Source organism: Chelonia mydas, chromosome 1, assembly GCF_015237465.2.
Source record: "Chelonia mydas isolate rCheMyd1 chromosome 1, rCheMyd1.pri.v2, whole genome shotgun sequence".
NCBI lineage: Eukaryota > Metazoa > Chordata > Testudines > Cheloniidae > Chelonia > Chelonia mydas.
In genome coordinates this window covers 205,704,483-205,720,418 of record NC_057849.1, presented here as the reverse complement: position 1 = coordinate 205,720,418, position 15,936 = coordinate 205,704,483, and the positions used below count along the sequence as shown (strand labels likewise).

Sequence of the window (15,936 nt, the reverse complement as noted above, 5' to 3'; positions counted from 1 at the left end):
AGCCAGCTGACGTGAGCTGTGGGGCTGTTTCTCTGCTGTGTGGAATTCCAGGCTCGGGCTGGAGCCCAAGTTCTTGGACCCTCCCATCCCGCAGGGTTCCAGAGCTCGGGTTCCAGTCAAAGCCCAGAGGTCTACACAGCAGAGAAACAGCCCTGTAGCCCAAGGCCAAGTTGTCTGGCATGGGCCAACCATGGGTCTTTTTTTGTTGTGTAGACATACCCAAAGATCCTTAGCTAGTCCTTGTTGGTATCTTGAACACTCTCCTCCTTGCTCTGAAATGGAAACCACAGTTTAAAAGAAACAAAAAAAAACCCCACACTCGAATGGCTCCATTCCCCATATTTAGTACCAGTTACCATTACATCAGGGCAGGCTGAGGGTTATGTGCACAGATATTTGTTCCCCTGACATCTCCTTCAGAAGTGGGTTTGTGCAGCATGGTCTAGCCTGCTTTTTCTCCATATTTCAGTCACTCCTTTCACTGGTTTTGACTCATTGAGTCAGCAGAGCGGTCTGTCCTATAGTGCCAGCTTGCTGGTGACAGTTAACCCTCTATTCCCCAGGCACCCTAATAGGGATGTATCTGTGTGGCCTAGTCCTCCATTTTACGATTGCTTTCGCTGTTTTTTATTTTTCATAATATGCAGCAAAGTGACCTAGCGCACACTTCTAACCTGTCAGTGCCAATAGATCTAAAAAAAGAAAAGGAGTACTTGTAGCACCTTAGAGACTAACAACTTTATGCTCAAATAAATTTGTTAGTCTCTAGGGTGCCACAAGTACTCCTTTTCTTTTTGTGGATACAGACTAACACGGCTGCTACTCTGAAATAGATCTTCTGTTTTCTGTTTGGCCTCTCATAGGTCAGTGTAGTCTAACCTAGACTGCCTTCTTACCACACCTACTGATTGCTTTTCTTACCAATCAGCCTGCCCCCCACTGTCAGCCTGCCATGTGCCAGTAGACCACCAAAACAGTTGAACTCTTCAGGTTGAGGTGCATCTCCTTCCACTTTCACTTCATGCCAGATCAGCCTACCCTGCGACCTTATTGAATCTGACAGTAGCTTTCATCAAGTGCTATTGCTGAGTGTCTAGTTCTTATACTATCAACCTGAGTGCTTCAGTGGACAAGTCAAAGGACGACGATTCTGCACTAAAATGTCAGCATCAAGGGAGGAGAGTGCACCATTTTGTTGCAAGATGTAAAACTAATTCAGCAAAGTTTTAAAGCACACACAGCATTACTTCACGAGTTTCCAATATGAATGCTCATGCCCAACTCTGGTCTTCATCATTGGTATCATCTCCTACATTTTTAAAGGTGTTTTTTTTTTTTTTTTTTTTTTTGCGAGGGGTAGGGGGATGGTCTGAGGGGGAGCATTCCTGTTTCTTCTGGAGGCAAATCATAGGCTGGGACACTAGTAATAGATGTAGCTGCCTATGTATCAAATTCTTTTCTATAAAAATGTGGAAAATCTTGGGATTCCCTCATACTGGGTTGTGGCTTTGCTGTGAGTCTTTTCAATTTTTTTCTACAATAAGTGAATAAGTAAAAGTACTTTTTGCTAGAAGATGGCTTAATCATTCATAATGTTTATTAGTCAGCCCATATAACTTCTTCTCAGTTTGTGTATTTGGTGGTGGAGTTGGAGAGGCTATCAGTGCTGTGAACAGCTCCACCCGATGGCTGTACGTTGTAAAGCTAGAGGGTGGGGTGTGTGTGTTTGTTTTTTAAAAAAGAGGAGAGTCTGTGCTTGGAAGATGAGGAAAAATAATCCAGTTGTAATAGATCATGGAGCACCAGGTGCCCACTTCAGAGAAGAAAAATTACAGGAACGTAAGTAAATTTTAATCTTAACTGTCTCTTTTTAAAGAAATTCTCCTCCCCTGTTCTGTGAACTCTCCTTGTTACTTCCTAGTTCAAGGAACATATCTATTGCAGTCTGACATCACAAATACCAGAAGCCTTGTTGCAGCCTATCCTGTTTGTCTTGTCACAAAACAACGCACATTTATTTTAAAAAGTTGCAAATGCAAATTATTAACATAAAGTTAAAATTTGCAGTTTGAAAACAAACCTTCCTCTTACCTGCTGTGCCCTGATTTTATCCCCTTAAGGTTCTGTGTATGCCTTTACTATATTTGATTTAATCATTAATTCCTATGTGCAGGTTAGTGACGATTGCAGGATAGATATGTAGTCCTGAAGCCATGAATAGTAGTCTTGGCAAGCAAATTAACCTTTTAAAGGGATATAGTTGGATAAAGAATAATTTATATATTTAAAAATTCATTACTAATGTTAAAATTGGAACAATTTATAACTTCTAGTTTACTGTTTCCCTCTTTGCATTTCAACTTTAATTCTTTGGTTGTACTGTAAGTTGGTTTCTAGATAATCTTATTTTGACTCTCACATGCTAGCATATTTTAGCAATATTTGGCTTTTCATATGCCTTTGGAAATCCAGTCAAATTATGGTGGGTGGGATGTTTCTATTGACACTTAAAATAAACATTTCTGATAAAATATATTTTACGAAACCATACATTTTAACTTAAATAATGACATTGTTTTTATTTAAAATATTTGTAATTTTTAAATCATTATGTGGATTTTGTTAAGTCAAGATCTTAATTTAACTAAAAGTGTGTGTCTGTGATTAAATAAATACATCATGCACTAATAAATCCTAACAGTGATACAGAACACAGGAGTAACTAAAGAAATATTATGCTCCTTATTGTAGAGTAATATCAGGTCATAATTAGAAGGAAACACCATGGAAAGAGGTTAGGAAAATCTTAATATTCATTCCTAATGGATTCTAAAATGACACCCCTTTCTTTCATGTCCCAATAAGCTTGTGTCAAGCAGACTATTTATCCATCTCTGGTTCTGAGTGCATGTTCCGGTAGACAGCTGACCAGTGCATTGGACAGGGAGACTTGAGAGGCTCTGAGAATTATCCCTGTGTGAAAACTCGTATATAAGGATTCCACTCTTGCATATAGGTTTCTCTGGCAAAGAGGAAAGGGAATGGAACAAAGTAAAAGCTTCTGTGGAACTCCATAACAAAAATAAATGGTGGCTGAGATGCCATGGAAAATTTAATATTGTTTCTGTACGTTGTATCTCATATTAATAACTTTAAATTACTTTCCTATTCTTTAAAATGTTTGCAGATTTAGCCCAGTTAATTTGTTTAGTTACACCATAATTTTCTGTAATGTTCTTTTTTTATAGAAGATGTTTATACTTCCTGCTACTTGTGTATGCTGCTGAATGCTCTTAGTGAATGTTGCACCTGTATTTCATGTTCTAGTTTGAAGCTGCTTGGGTGCTGACAAACATTGCCTCTGGAAATTCCCTTCAAACTCGGATTGTGATTCAAGCAGGAGCTGTCCCTATCTTCATAGAGCTTCTCAGCTCAGAGTTTGAAGATGTACAGGAGCAGGTAAAAAACAAGAGTGATATCTTTGTGTCTTCCTAGGCAAGGGAGCAGGAGCTAACCTAGCAAGAAAATCAGATGCTTCTGGAGGGAGGAATGAACTGGGAGGAGAGCTTTGTATAATTGCCTGTATCTGTGGTAGATGTGGTAACTTGCTAGCATATGCAGTTGTAACTGCCCCCTCTTACTTTTTCAAAATGGTATGTTTGACAGTCATATACCTGTTGTCAATGAGTGAATGTATGTCATCTATAAAAATGGATAACTCTTTCCTACCTTCCACGGAGGTTATATTGCTTTGTTTATATTTAAATCGGTACTTTAGAAATGTACAGTTTTGGTCATTGTTTTTCTCCTGTAGGAATGAGTAACATTAACCAATGTTTGCTGTGTATCTATTATATGTCTTAGGAGAAAACGTTGTGAAACAGAATACAACTTTAAGGAGCTAGTAGTGCTCTTTGTAGGATGAGACTAAAATGGAATAATTCAGTATTCAATCTTTATTCTGTATGTGATAGTTAAGTATTCTGCAGACTAAATTAATATATTTAAAGTCTATAAAGGGCCATTATGATGATCTAACTTGATTTCATGCATAAAGTCGGCCAAAAATTTCACTCAGTTATTTCTGCACAAGCCCATAACTTGTGTTTTGAGCCAGAGCATATATTTTAGAAAGACATCCAATCTTGATTTGAAGACTTCAGGTCGTGGCAAATCCACCACATATCTTGATAGGTTGTGCCATGGGTTAATTACTCTATTTTAAAAATGTGCACCTTTATCCATAGTCTGAATTTATCAAACTTCAGCTCCCAGACATTGGATGTTGTAACTTTGTCTTCTCAATTAAAGAGTCTTCTATCTTCCCATGTAGCTACTTATAGATAGTGATCAAGTAACCTCTTAACCATCTCTTGAGTAAGCTATATAGATCAGACTTCCCTAACCCTTTCACTATAGGGTATGTTTTCCCACCCTCAAATAATTTGTCCCTTTTCTGAACCTTTTCTAATTTTTAAAAAATCTTTGTGATTTGAGGCCACAAGATCTGGACACCATTGCAGTAATGGTCTCTAACCAATGCTGTATACAGAGGTGATACCACTTCCCTTCTTATACTTGATATTTCTTTGCTTATTATATCCAAGAATTTAAGTAAACCTTTTAGCTACAGTATCTCACTGGGAGCTCACATTCAGCTGATTATCTACCATGGCCCATTGTTCTTTTCAGAGTGACAGTTTTACAGGATACAGTTCTCCATTCTATATGTGTGACCTACTTTCTGTGTTCCTAGATGTATGACACTGCATTTGGCTGTATTTAAAATGTATGTTCAAATGAGCCCATTTTGTCAAGTGATACAGATCACTTCGTATAACTGACCTGTTCTTATTATAGATGGTGTTGGTAGTACTGCATATAATTAAGGTTGCCTAACATTTTCCATTAGAAGACCCTGTTTCCAGTTGCTTACAGCTTTGCCAGACTTAAGCTGTGCTAAAAAAAATTTCATGCTAGAAGGCTATCTCCAGCTGAATTATTCTGGAAAGTTTCAGGTAAAACAATGTAGCTGATTCAGAGAACAAGATTAGGGAAAATGTTATGTTAAAAATCCTTATAACCATTTCATTGAAAAACTCCCGTGCCTCCTATTTTTTGAGCAGCCACTGGAAATTTGTCAGGGAGTCTGCCCTAATGTCAGGCCTATGCCTTCTGCTGTCCTTGTGAAAATCCACCCAAATTTGGCTAAGTTGTAAGCCTTTGAAAATCAGTTTGCACATACTCAGAGGTTTGTTAAAGGCTAATGGCATTATTTTCCAAAATTCCATCTTCACTAGCATGCGCCACCCCCACAGAGCAGTTTAGCATACTACAACCCCTGTAGGCTGAGCAGCACCTTCCCTGCAATTGTTACTTGTGGTATTGAACACAGGAACTCAGACTAGGGAGATTGTCTCCAGTGCTTTCAGTGCCACCCCAGCTGACACTCAGGCACCATGGAGGAAGAGAAATCAGCCCGATTCATATGCAGCGAGATGAGTGGGGGTGATAGATGAGCAGAGGGGGACTGGGCAGGAGTTTGAGGAGTGTAGGGAGTACAGGGAGCAGAGAATGTGACAGAAGCTGTTGGGGAAGTGGTGTTAGAGCAGAGGTATGGGGCAAAATGATTTATAGCCACTAGAGCAAACACCCATCCAGGGGGAGAGAGAGCTCAGTGGTTTGAGCATTGGCCTGCTAAACCCAGGGTTGTGAGTTCAATCCTTGAAGGGGCCATTTAGGGATCTCGGGCAAAAATTGGGGATTGGTCCTGCTTTGAGCAGGGGGTTGGACTAGATGACCTCCTGAGATCCCTTCCAACCCTGATATTCTATGAACTTGGAATTGAACCAGGATTCTTGAGTTTCTACATTTCTCTGAACATAAAAAACAGCCCTACTGGATCAGACCAAGGGTCCATTTAGCCCAGTATCCTGCCTTTAAACAGTGGTCATTGCCAGATGCTTCAAAGAGAGAGAACAGAACAGGGCAATTATCGAGTGATCCATCCCAAGCATCTGGCAATCAGAGGCTTAGGGATACCCAGAGCACAAGGTTGCATCCGTGACCATCTTGGCTAATAGGCATTGATGGACCTATCCTTCCTGTACTTAGCTCATTCTGTTTTGAATCCAGTTATAGTTTTGACCTTCACAACATCCCCTGGCAATGAGTTCCACACGCTGACTGTGTATTACGTAAAAAAGTATCATAGAATCATAGAATATCAGGGTTGGAAGGGACCTCAGGAGGTCATCTAGTCCAACCCCCTGCTCAAAGCAGGACCAAAGTACACCAGACCCTCGCTAGAATGCACGTCTATATAGCGCAAATTCGCATATAATGCGGTTGCAGCCATGGATCCCAAATTTAATTACTTTAATTGCAATTCATTTTAACGCGGTCCCCGCGCATGGATCCCAAATCCCGCGTTCTAGTGAGGGTCCGGTGTATTTCCTTCTGTTTGATTTAAACCTGCTACTTATTAATTTAATTGGATGACCCCTGGTTCGTGTATTATGTGAAGGGGTAAATGACACTTCCCTATTCACTTCCACACGGTCCATAATTGTATAGACTGCTATCATATCCTCCTTAGTCATCTCTTCTATAAATTGAACAATCTCAATCTATTTAATCTCTCCTCATATGGAAGCTGTTCCATACCCTTAATCGTTTTTGTTCCTCTTCTCTGTACTTTTTCCAATTCTAATATATCTTTTTTTGAGATGAGGTAACCAGAACCACACGCAGTATTCAAGATGTGGGTGTACCATGAATGTATATAGTGTCATAATATTTTCTGTTTTATTATCTATCCCTTCCTAATGGTTCTAACTTTGTAAGGTTTTTTTGAATGCTGCTGCACATTGATGGATGTTTTCAGAGAATTATCCACAATGGCTGCAACATGTCTTTTTTTGAGTGGTAACAGCTAACTTAGACCCCACCACTTTATATGTATAGTTGGGATTGTTTTCCAATGTGCATTATTTTGCATTTATCCACATTGAATTTCATCTACCGTTTTGTTGTCCAGTCACCCAGTTTTGTGAAATCCCTTTGTAACTCTTCACAGTCTGCTTTGGATTTAGCTATCTTGAGAAATTTTACGACATTTGCAAACTTTGCCACCTCACTATTTACCGTTTTTTCCAGATCATTTTTGAGTCTGTTGAACAGCACAGGTCCCAGTACAGATCCCTGGGGGACACCACTATTTACCTCTTTCCATTCTGGAATTGAATGACAAGGGATGGAGCTTATGTTATACAATGTTGTTAGCAAGTATCTGTGAGACCCATTGGTAAAGCCTCTCATATCCGTCTCTTGTGGCTGGTGAGAACAGCCTACTAGTGTTACCACTTATTCTGTTAGCTCTAATGATACAGATCTGTGCTGTGGGTCTAAATGTCCTAACCCTGCTGATGACCTGTGCAGAAGTAGTCATGTTTCAGCATAGTGGAACTTTTGGTGGGGGGTTTCAGTTTACTAAAAAAAAGAACAAAAAAACCCCCCTCCCAGCCTACCCCACACACTACCAACCAAAAACTGGACACCACATTCCAGTAATAGCTGCACTAGTGCCAAATACAGAGGTAATATAATCTTTCTACTCAAGATTCACCTATTTACACGTCCAAGCAATGTATTTGCCTTTTTGGCTACAGCTCTTCCAAATCATTGACTGTTAAATAGTGTTGAATGAAGAGCCGATCTCTGAGGGACCCCACTAAGGGTATGTCTACACTAAGAAATTAGGTTGATTTTATAGAAGTCGATTTTTAGAAATCGATTTTATACAATCGATTGTGTATGTCCCACTAAGCGCATTAAGTCAGAAGAGTGCGTCCTCACCACTGTGGTTAGCATCGACTCACGGAGCGGTGCACTGTGGGAAGCTATCCCACGGTTCCCGCAGTCTCCGCTACCCATTGGAATTCTGGGTTAAGCTCCCAGTGCCTAATGGGACAAAAACATTGTCACGTGTTGTTTTGGGTACATGTTGTCAGTCTCCCCTCGCTCCCTCGGTGAAAGCAACGGCAGACAATCATTTCATGCCTTTTTTTCTGGGTTACGCATGCAGATGTCATAGCACGGCAAGCATGAAGCTCACTAAGCTCACCGGTGCTGTTGCGAGCATTGTAAATGCCTCGTGTGTTGTACTGCAGTATGTACAGAACCTGGCTAAGAGACGGCAGCATGAGGATGATTGTGATGAGGACATGGACACAGATGTTCCTGAAAGCATGGGTTGTGGCAGTTGGGACATCATGGTGGCAGGGGGGCTGGTTGATACAGTATCTCCAGGAGAGCTTCATGGAGATGTCCCTGGAGGATTCCCACTCCATCCCCAGACATGTTAACAGACTTTTCCAATAGCTGTACTGGCCGCGAATGCGTCCCAATTCTTCAGGGCAAATCAAACATTAAACACTATTGCTTTTAAACCCTGTACTGTAGTTACAAATGTGCACTCACCAGAGGTGCCTTCTCCACCTTCAGGGTCGGGGATCCCACCTTGGGAGGGTATTGGCTCCAGGATGGTGAAAAGGTCCTGGCTGCCAGGGAGAACAGATTAATCGCTTGCCTGCTGCACATTCTCCTCCTCCTCCTCCTCCTTCTCCTCTTCCTCATCCACTAAATCCTCCTCTGTGTTGCGTGAGACTCCCCGCTTGCAGGTGTCCACGGACAGTAGTGGGGTAGTAGTAGGATCCCCCCCTAGAATGCCATGCAGCTGATCATAGAAGTGGCATCTGTGGGACGCTGACCCAGAGCAACCGTTTGCCTCCTTTGTCTTTTGATAGGTTTGCCTGAGCTCCTTGACTTTCACACGGCACCGCTGTGTCCCCCTGTTGTAGCCTCTGTCCATCATGCCCTGTGCGATTTTTGGCATATATATTAGTATTTCTTCTTTTTGATCTGAGTTCTGCCTACGCAGATTCTTCTTCCCATAGAGCAATCAGATCCATTGTCTCCCGTTCGCTCCATGCTGGAGTTCGTTTGCGATTCTGGGGCGTACTGCATGGTCACCTGTGCTGCTGAGCTCGCCACACTGAGCAAACAGGAAATTAAATTCAAAAGTTCCCAGGGCTTTTCCTGTGTACCTGGCTAGTGCATCGGATTTGAAAGTGCTGTCCAGACTGGTCAAATGGGAGCACTCTGGGATGGATCACAGAGGCGCATACTGTCGATTTGCGTCCACACTACCCCAAATTCGACCCAGCAAGGTCGATTTTAGCGCTACTCCCCTTGCTGGGGAGGACTACAGAAGTTGATTTTAGGAGCCCTTTAGGTCGATGGAACGAGGTTGCTTGTGTAGACGCATTCATTATTATATCGACCTAACATGGCTAAATTCGACCTAACCCTGTAGTGTAGACCAGGGCAGCACACATGCTTGTAGATGATTTCCCAGTTACAGTAACATTTTGAAACCTATCAGTTAGCTAGTTTTCATCCACACTGATTTTGTATTATTCTAGTTTTTTAATCAGAATGCTATGTGGTACCAAGTCAGCTGTCTTACAAAGCTCTGTTGCATGGATACCAGGGTGGATTTGATTTAAATTAGTGATTTAAATCATGATTCAAATCAGTTCAGTCATGAAGACTTGATTTAATCATGGATTTGTACACACGTGCATTCTTGGTTGTTATAACCTTAATACATATTCTTCACAACTAAGAGATAAATGTAGGTTTCATTTTTAGAAGTTACACACTATACATTTTCAGTGATTTATTTTGAAAATTTTGCAGATTAGTTTTACAGCTATATCAGAAAATGAATGGTTGTTTGGTTATTTGATTTACCAAGGGTAATTAAAGCAGTTATTTATGAAGTCATTGGGAGGTGAACTATCTCCAATTCAACAGGTTAATCATTAATATTTGGAGGATTTTCTTGCCATGCTGTATTAGGAGGAGAACATCACCAGACAGACATTTAAAATGTTTTATTTAACTAAAACAACAACATTATGTATTCTGGATTTTTTTCTTCAACAGCAAACATGTAGTGTTTTAACAAAACAAGCATATGAATTTTTGAATGTAGTTAAACATTCAAGATTTTTAAAATCAAGTTTGTTTCTGTTAAATTGTTTTTAACTAAGATAGTTAAATGAAAAAAGAAAAGGAGTACTTGTGGCACCTTAGAGACTAACCAATTTATTTGAGCATAAGCTTTCATGAGCTACAGCTCACTTCATCGGATGCATACTGTGGAAAGTATAGAAGATCTTTTTATACACACAAAGCATGAAAAAATGGGTGTTTACCACTACAAAAGGTTTTCTCTCCCACCACCCCACTCTCCTGCTGGTAATAGCTTATCTAAAGTGATCACTCTCCTTACAATGTGTATGATAATCAAGTTGGGTCATTTCCAGCACAAATCCAGGTTGTCTCCCCCCCACACACACACACAACCCCACTCTCCTGTTGGTAATAGCTTACCTAAAGTGATCACTCTCCTTACAATGTGTATGATAATCAAGGTGGGCCATTTCCAGCACAATTCCAGGGTTTAACAAGAACGTCTGCGAATACAGACTAACACGGCTGTTACTCTGAAACCTGTCATAGTTAAATGAAATATTTTTTTTAAAAAACAAAAATTAATTCGACTGGCAGCCAGGTCAACATGAGAAACTTAAAATATTGGCTTCTCCAGCTAACTCAGTTGTCTTCACCTTTGTTTTCCTGTTTGTTTAAAATCTGGAAAAGAAAAACAAGCTTTCCTGCTTTTTTATGTCCCAAACGATTTTTCAATTTGGAATGAATTAGTCCAAAGGAAGAAAATATTCTTACAACACCAGCAGAAGAAGCTACTTCTGTTAAAAGTGAGATTATCACTTCAACAGTCTCTCTGAATCCAAGTGCTTAAGTGACTTCCACAAGTTCACTGATGCGATTTTCTTTAAAACATCATCAGCAAACATATATATTTCTTGAATAGTTCGTATTCCCAAACTGGGTCTCTTTTAAGGCCTGCTGCCGTTATAGGTTTTCCCTTCTATTGAGAGAATGGTATGGTAGATCTCAAATTAATGAAGGCTGCACTCGGAATGACCTCAAGACTTCTGGAATATGCTGCTCACAGTTTCACTTTTTTTTTCTACTGCTGTCCCTCCCTTCTCACATTTATCTCCAGATTTCTTCTCCTTGTCCAGATCTATTCCGCCCCCAACAATCTTCTATTCATTGTACTTTTTGAAACTTTGCACTTTTAGAGAGAGGTAAGGGACTGACTCTGTGTACACAAATTTGCAGAGGGACAATAGGGTTGAGGTCTGTTATTTCTCACCTCTGTACGTTGTTTATTTATTTAAAAATATTTTTGCTGTTAACAAGCATGTTATGTTATCTCTGGAGACACAAATCCACAGTTTGAGAACTGCAAAACTAAGCATCTCTGATGGTATCTTCTAGACTGAGCACTGAGTCCCACTGGGTAGATAGAAAGATTAACCTAAATAATCTATACAGAAGCCCCTGGAATTCCATAAAATTGGATTCCTAATCCCTGAACTATTGGAACTCATTTACAAAACTTTTCTTAAACATTACATGAATATATTGTCTGATACTATGAAATTAAAATTTATAATCCCTATTCCATGATATCTTTCAGCTATAATGTATCTTAATTAAAATATCTTTAGAAAGGTTTTTTCCTCAAAAAGCATTTTATCAAAAAAATCAGTTTTTTAGGTTTTTTTTGGTTTTGGGTTTTTTTTAAAAAAATCTTCAATTTTTTTATCCACCCTGATGGACACTATTACCTTTATCAATCAGACTGGTAATCTCATCAGAAAAGTTATCAAGTTAATTCCATAAGCCCATGTTTTTAGTACTGCGATGAATTCCTCTTTATCTGTCAAGATGACATCTAATATAGAAATCACCTTGTTGGATGCAACATTTCTTGACTTAGAAAACTGTTATCTGTACTGTTTAGAAATTCCAAGGAGCCTTCAGTACTGGGAGCATGAGACCTCCAGCATATGCCACTTCAACTGAAGTCCCCCATGATAATGCAGTTTCTTTTCCTACACATTATACAGCAGCTTAAGGAGCTGGTAACCCTATTCTCTAGTGAGATTTGGTGGTCTGTAGGTGACACCTACTGGTACACCATCTTGCACTTTATCTGTTAAAACATTGATTCATAAACATTGAAGACCATCCTCTTCTGAGTTGTCAGTGACTTGGAAACAGGTAATGCCGTTTTTGGCATAGAGTGCCACTCCTGCTTCCAATTTTGCCCACTCAATCCTTCCTAAATAATATCCTAATGTGTGAATCCTCCTACCAGGTTTCAGTAATACCAGCTAGATTAAATGTAATGTTCATAAGTGAACATTTCCAATTCCTCTTGTTTGTTCTCCTCCTAACATTGGTGTATAGGCAATTAAAGAACTACTTCTCTTCACGTTCTTTGGTTTCTTGATTAATTTTGTACTCAACATCTTTATTTTGTGCTAAACAAGTGCTCATATATTCCCACTTTTCACCCTCCCCTTTTGTTATGAAGGTTCTGACACATCAACTACTTCTGTTCTGGGCAGAGCAAACATTCCTTTCTCTATCTGCACTGCCCATCACATGGGAGAAAGTGGATTAAGCAGAGTGGAACACCCAGAAGTGTCCTCATATGTTTGTCAATTTGATGGGCTGGTGATCTGGAAACGGCAGTAATGTGTCCTGCGGCTTTTCCTTGTGTCAGGACCTAGGATGTAAGGTGGAGAATGACCTCGTGCAAAGTTGGACAATCTCTCTGCTATATGCCTTCCAGCTTTTGTATGGTTGTGGGGAGCAGTGGAAAAGACAGGAACAAGAGATGTCAGGAATATTGTTATAGCATCTTCACATAGGAAGGCTGTGACTCTCAAACCTGATGAATCTAGCATTGGACCTTCAAGTGTATGTGTCTCACAGAGGAGGTATGCTATTGCAAAATCCAGTCCTCCATCCAGGACCAGAATGATTCAAAATGGATACTTGGATGATGTGATTATCACTCTTGTGGTCTCTAAAAAGAAGATAACAAATAGAACTTATTCTGTTGGACGAAGCAAAGTCCATGGTTTAACTACCATATTTAACAAGTGAATCATAGCCTTGAATTCCTCCAGTAGAGCCTTAATGTTGGATGTGTAAGCATTTCCAAGCAAAATGTCAAGTTTTTGCAGTGTAATATTATCAGTATGTTCAAGAAAAGGAAGTTGGGTACAAATCCCATCGTTAAATTTTTTCTTGGGGAAGCAACCCTTATTCCAACCCCACAAGATCATAGAACACAACATTGGAACCTCATTGTTATTGTTCATTAGTATAGCAGCAGCATCTAGGAGCCCCTATCGTGGAATGGACACTGGAACCATTGTGCTAGGCACTGTACAAATGCAGAACATTCTGCTTCTTACAGCCCTACCCATATTGAACCCTTGCAAAAGATGACCTTATACTTCCTGTCCATTAAAGTAGACCTCCCAATAGCTACTATTTCCAGTGAAATGAGTTTATGAAGTTGGGAGCTTTCTTGGATGAGACCTAATATTGTGCTTTTAATTTAGACAAGTAGACCTCACAACTGTCATAGCATCATTCCCAAAGTAAATTTAAAAAAAAAAAATAGCCAGTCCTTGGGAGTATTGATAATCTCAGGACAGAGAAGTCACATCTCTTTTTTTGACCACACGGAATCAGAAATATAGAGCTGGAAGAGACCTCGAGATCATCTAGTCCATCCACCCATACTGAGGCAGGATTAAATATGTCTAGAGCATCCCAGAAAGGTGTTTGTCTAAAAACCTCCAGTGGTGGGGATTCCACAGCTTTCTTAGGTAATCTGTGCTAGTGCTTAACTATCCATATAATTAATAAATTATTCCTAATATTTATCCTGAATCTTCCTAGCTGCAAACTAAGCCGATTGCTTCTCATCCTACCGTTGGTAGATATGGAGAACATTGATCACTAACCATCCTCTTTATGTATTTGAAAACTATGCCCCCCTCCACCTTTTCCTCTCTAAACTAAATGTGACCTGTGCTTTCAGACTTTCCTCAGAAGTCATATTTTCCAAACCTCTTATTTTTGTTCTCTTCTGGACTGTCTCTAATTTGTTCACATTTTTCTTAACATGTGGTGCTCAGAACTGGGGCACAGTACTCCAGCTGAGGTCTCATCAGTGCTGAGTAGAGCAAAACAATTACCCCTTCTGCCTTACCTTCAACATTCTTGTTAATACATCCTAGAATGACATTCACCTTTTTCTCCTCAGTCTCATACTGTTCAAATATATTCAATTTGTGATGAACTGTAACTCAGATCTTTCTCTTTAGTACGACTGCCTAGCCAGTTGTTTCCCAGTTTGTATTTTTGTATTTGATTTTTTTTCTTCCTAAGTGTAATAATTTGCACTTCTCTTTATTGAATTTCAACATATTAATTTCAGATCATTTCTCCACTTTATCAAAATCATGTAGAATTCTAATGCAGTCCTTCAGAGTGGTTGCAACTCCTTCCAGTTTGGGTGTCATCCTCAAATTTTATAAGCATACTCTACAGTCCAATATCCAAGTCATTAATGAAAGTATTGAATAGTACTGAACCTGGAACAGACCCCTGTGGCACCCCACTTGATACATCCGCCAAGCTTCAGAGTGAACCATTGATAACCTCTCTTTGGGCATGGCCTTTCAACGAGTTGTGCACCCACCTTATAGTCATTTTGTCTAGGCCATATTTCCTAGTTTGCTTATGAAGATGTCACATGGGACAGTTTCTAAAGACTCACTGCATTTTAGATATATCATGTCCGCTTCTTCCCCCGCAGATCCACTAGGATGCTTACCCTGTCGAAGAAGGAGATTAGGTTAGATCATTATGATTTGTTCTTGAGAAATCTCTGAGCTATTACTCCAGGACTGAACAAATTGTTTAATAATTTGTTCAAGGATCTTTTCAAGTATCAAGTTAGGCTGACTGGTCTATAATTCCTCAGGTCCCCTTTTCCGCCTTTTTTGATGATAGGTATTATGTTGTCCTTTCTCCAGTCCTCTGGGATCTCACCCATTCTCCATGACTTTCAAAAATACTCTCTAATGGTTCAGAGATTGCTTGGGCTAATTTAAGTACTAGGGTGAATTTCATGAGGTCCTGCTGACTTGAATACATCTAACTTATCTAAGTATTCTTTAACCTGTTCTTTCCCTATTGGTAATATTGTTTTAAGCATCTGGTCTCAATTGACTTTTTAGTGAAAGCTGAAGTGTAAAAGGAACACTTCAGCCTTCTCTGTGTCATCCATTATTTGTTCTCCTGCTCTAAGTAATGGACCTACACTTTCCTACATTGCTCTCTTACTTCTAATGTATTTATAGAACCTGTTCTTATGTCCCTTGCTTGTCGTAATTCATTTAGTGCTTTTGCCTTGCTGTTTTTGTCTGTTCTTTTATACCTTAGCAATTTGGTCTTGTTTCCATTTTGTGCGTGATTCGTTTTTGATTTTTAGTTCCTTAAAAAGAGTACCTGACACAGCCATATTGGTGACTTACTACTCTTCCCACCTTTCCTCCAGATCAGGTTAGTTTGCCGTTGTGCCTTTAATATTGTATTTTTAGAAACTGCCTGCTCTCTGGAACTCCCATTTCCCTAAGATTTCCTTCCCTTGGAATCATAATTGTGAGTTCCTTGAGTGTGTTGAAGTCTGCTTTTTTGAAGTCTCTCTTTACTTTGCAGCTCTCACTCCTGCCGTTCCTTAGAATCAGGAACGCTATAATTTCATTGTCACTTTCACCCAAGTTGCTTTCCACCTTCAGATTCGCAAGAGTTCCCTCCCTATTAGTCAGAATCAAATCTAAAATAGCCACCCCCATAGTTACATCCTCCAGCTTCTGAAACAAAAAGTTGTCCCCAATACAT

General features: G+C 39.7%; 1 protein-coding gene across 9 annotated transcripts in view; it reads left to right on the top strand.

Moving 5' to 3' along the window:
* The window catches only part of KPNA1 (karyopherin subunit alpha 1), a 152,186-nt gene that overhangs the window by 51,891 nt on the left and 84,359 nt on the right, over positions 1–15,936 (top strand). For all 9 annotated transcript variants that reach the window (XR_005227017.2, XR_006284180.1, XR_006284144.1 and 6 more), the window contains one exon: positions 3,328–3,459. Coding sequence is in view for 6 of the 9 variants with exons in the window: in XM_037910452.2 (XP_037766380.1) it covers positions 3,328–3,459 (132 nt within the window). In the remaining 3 variants the exon portion in view is untranslated. The remainder of the gene's footprint in view (positions 1–3,327; positions 3,460–15,936) is intronic.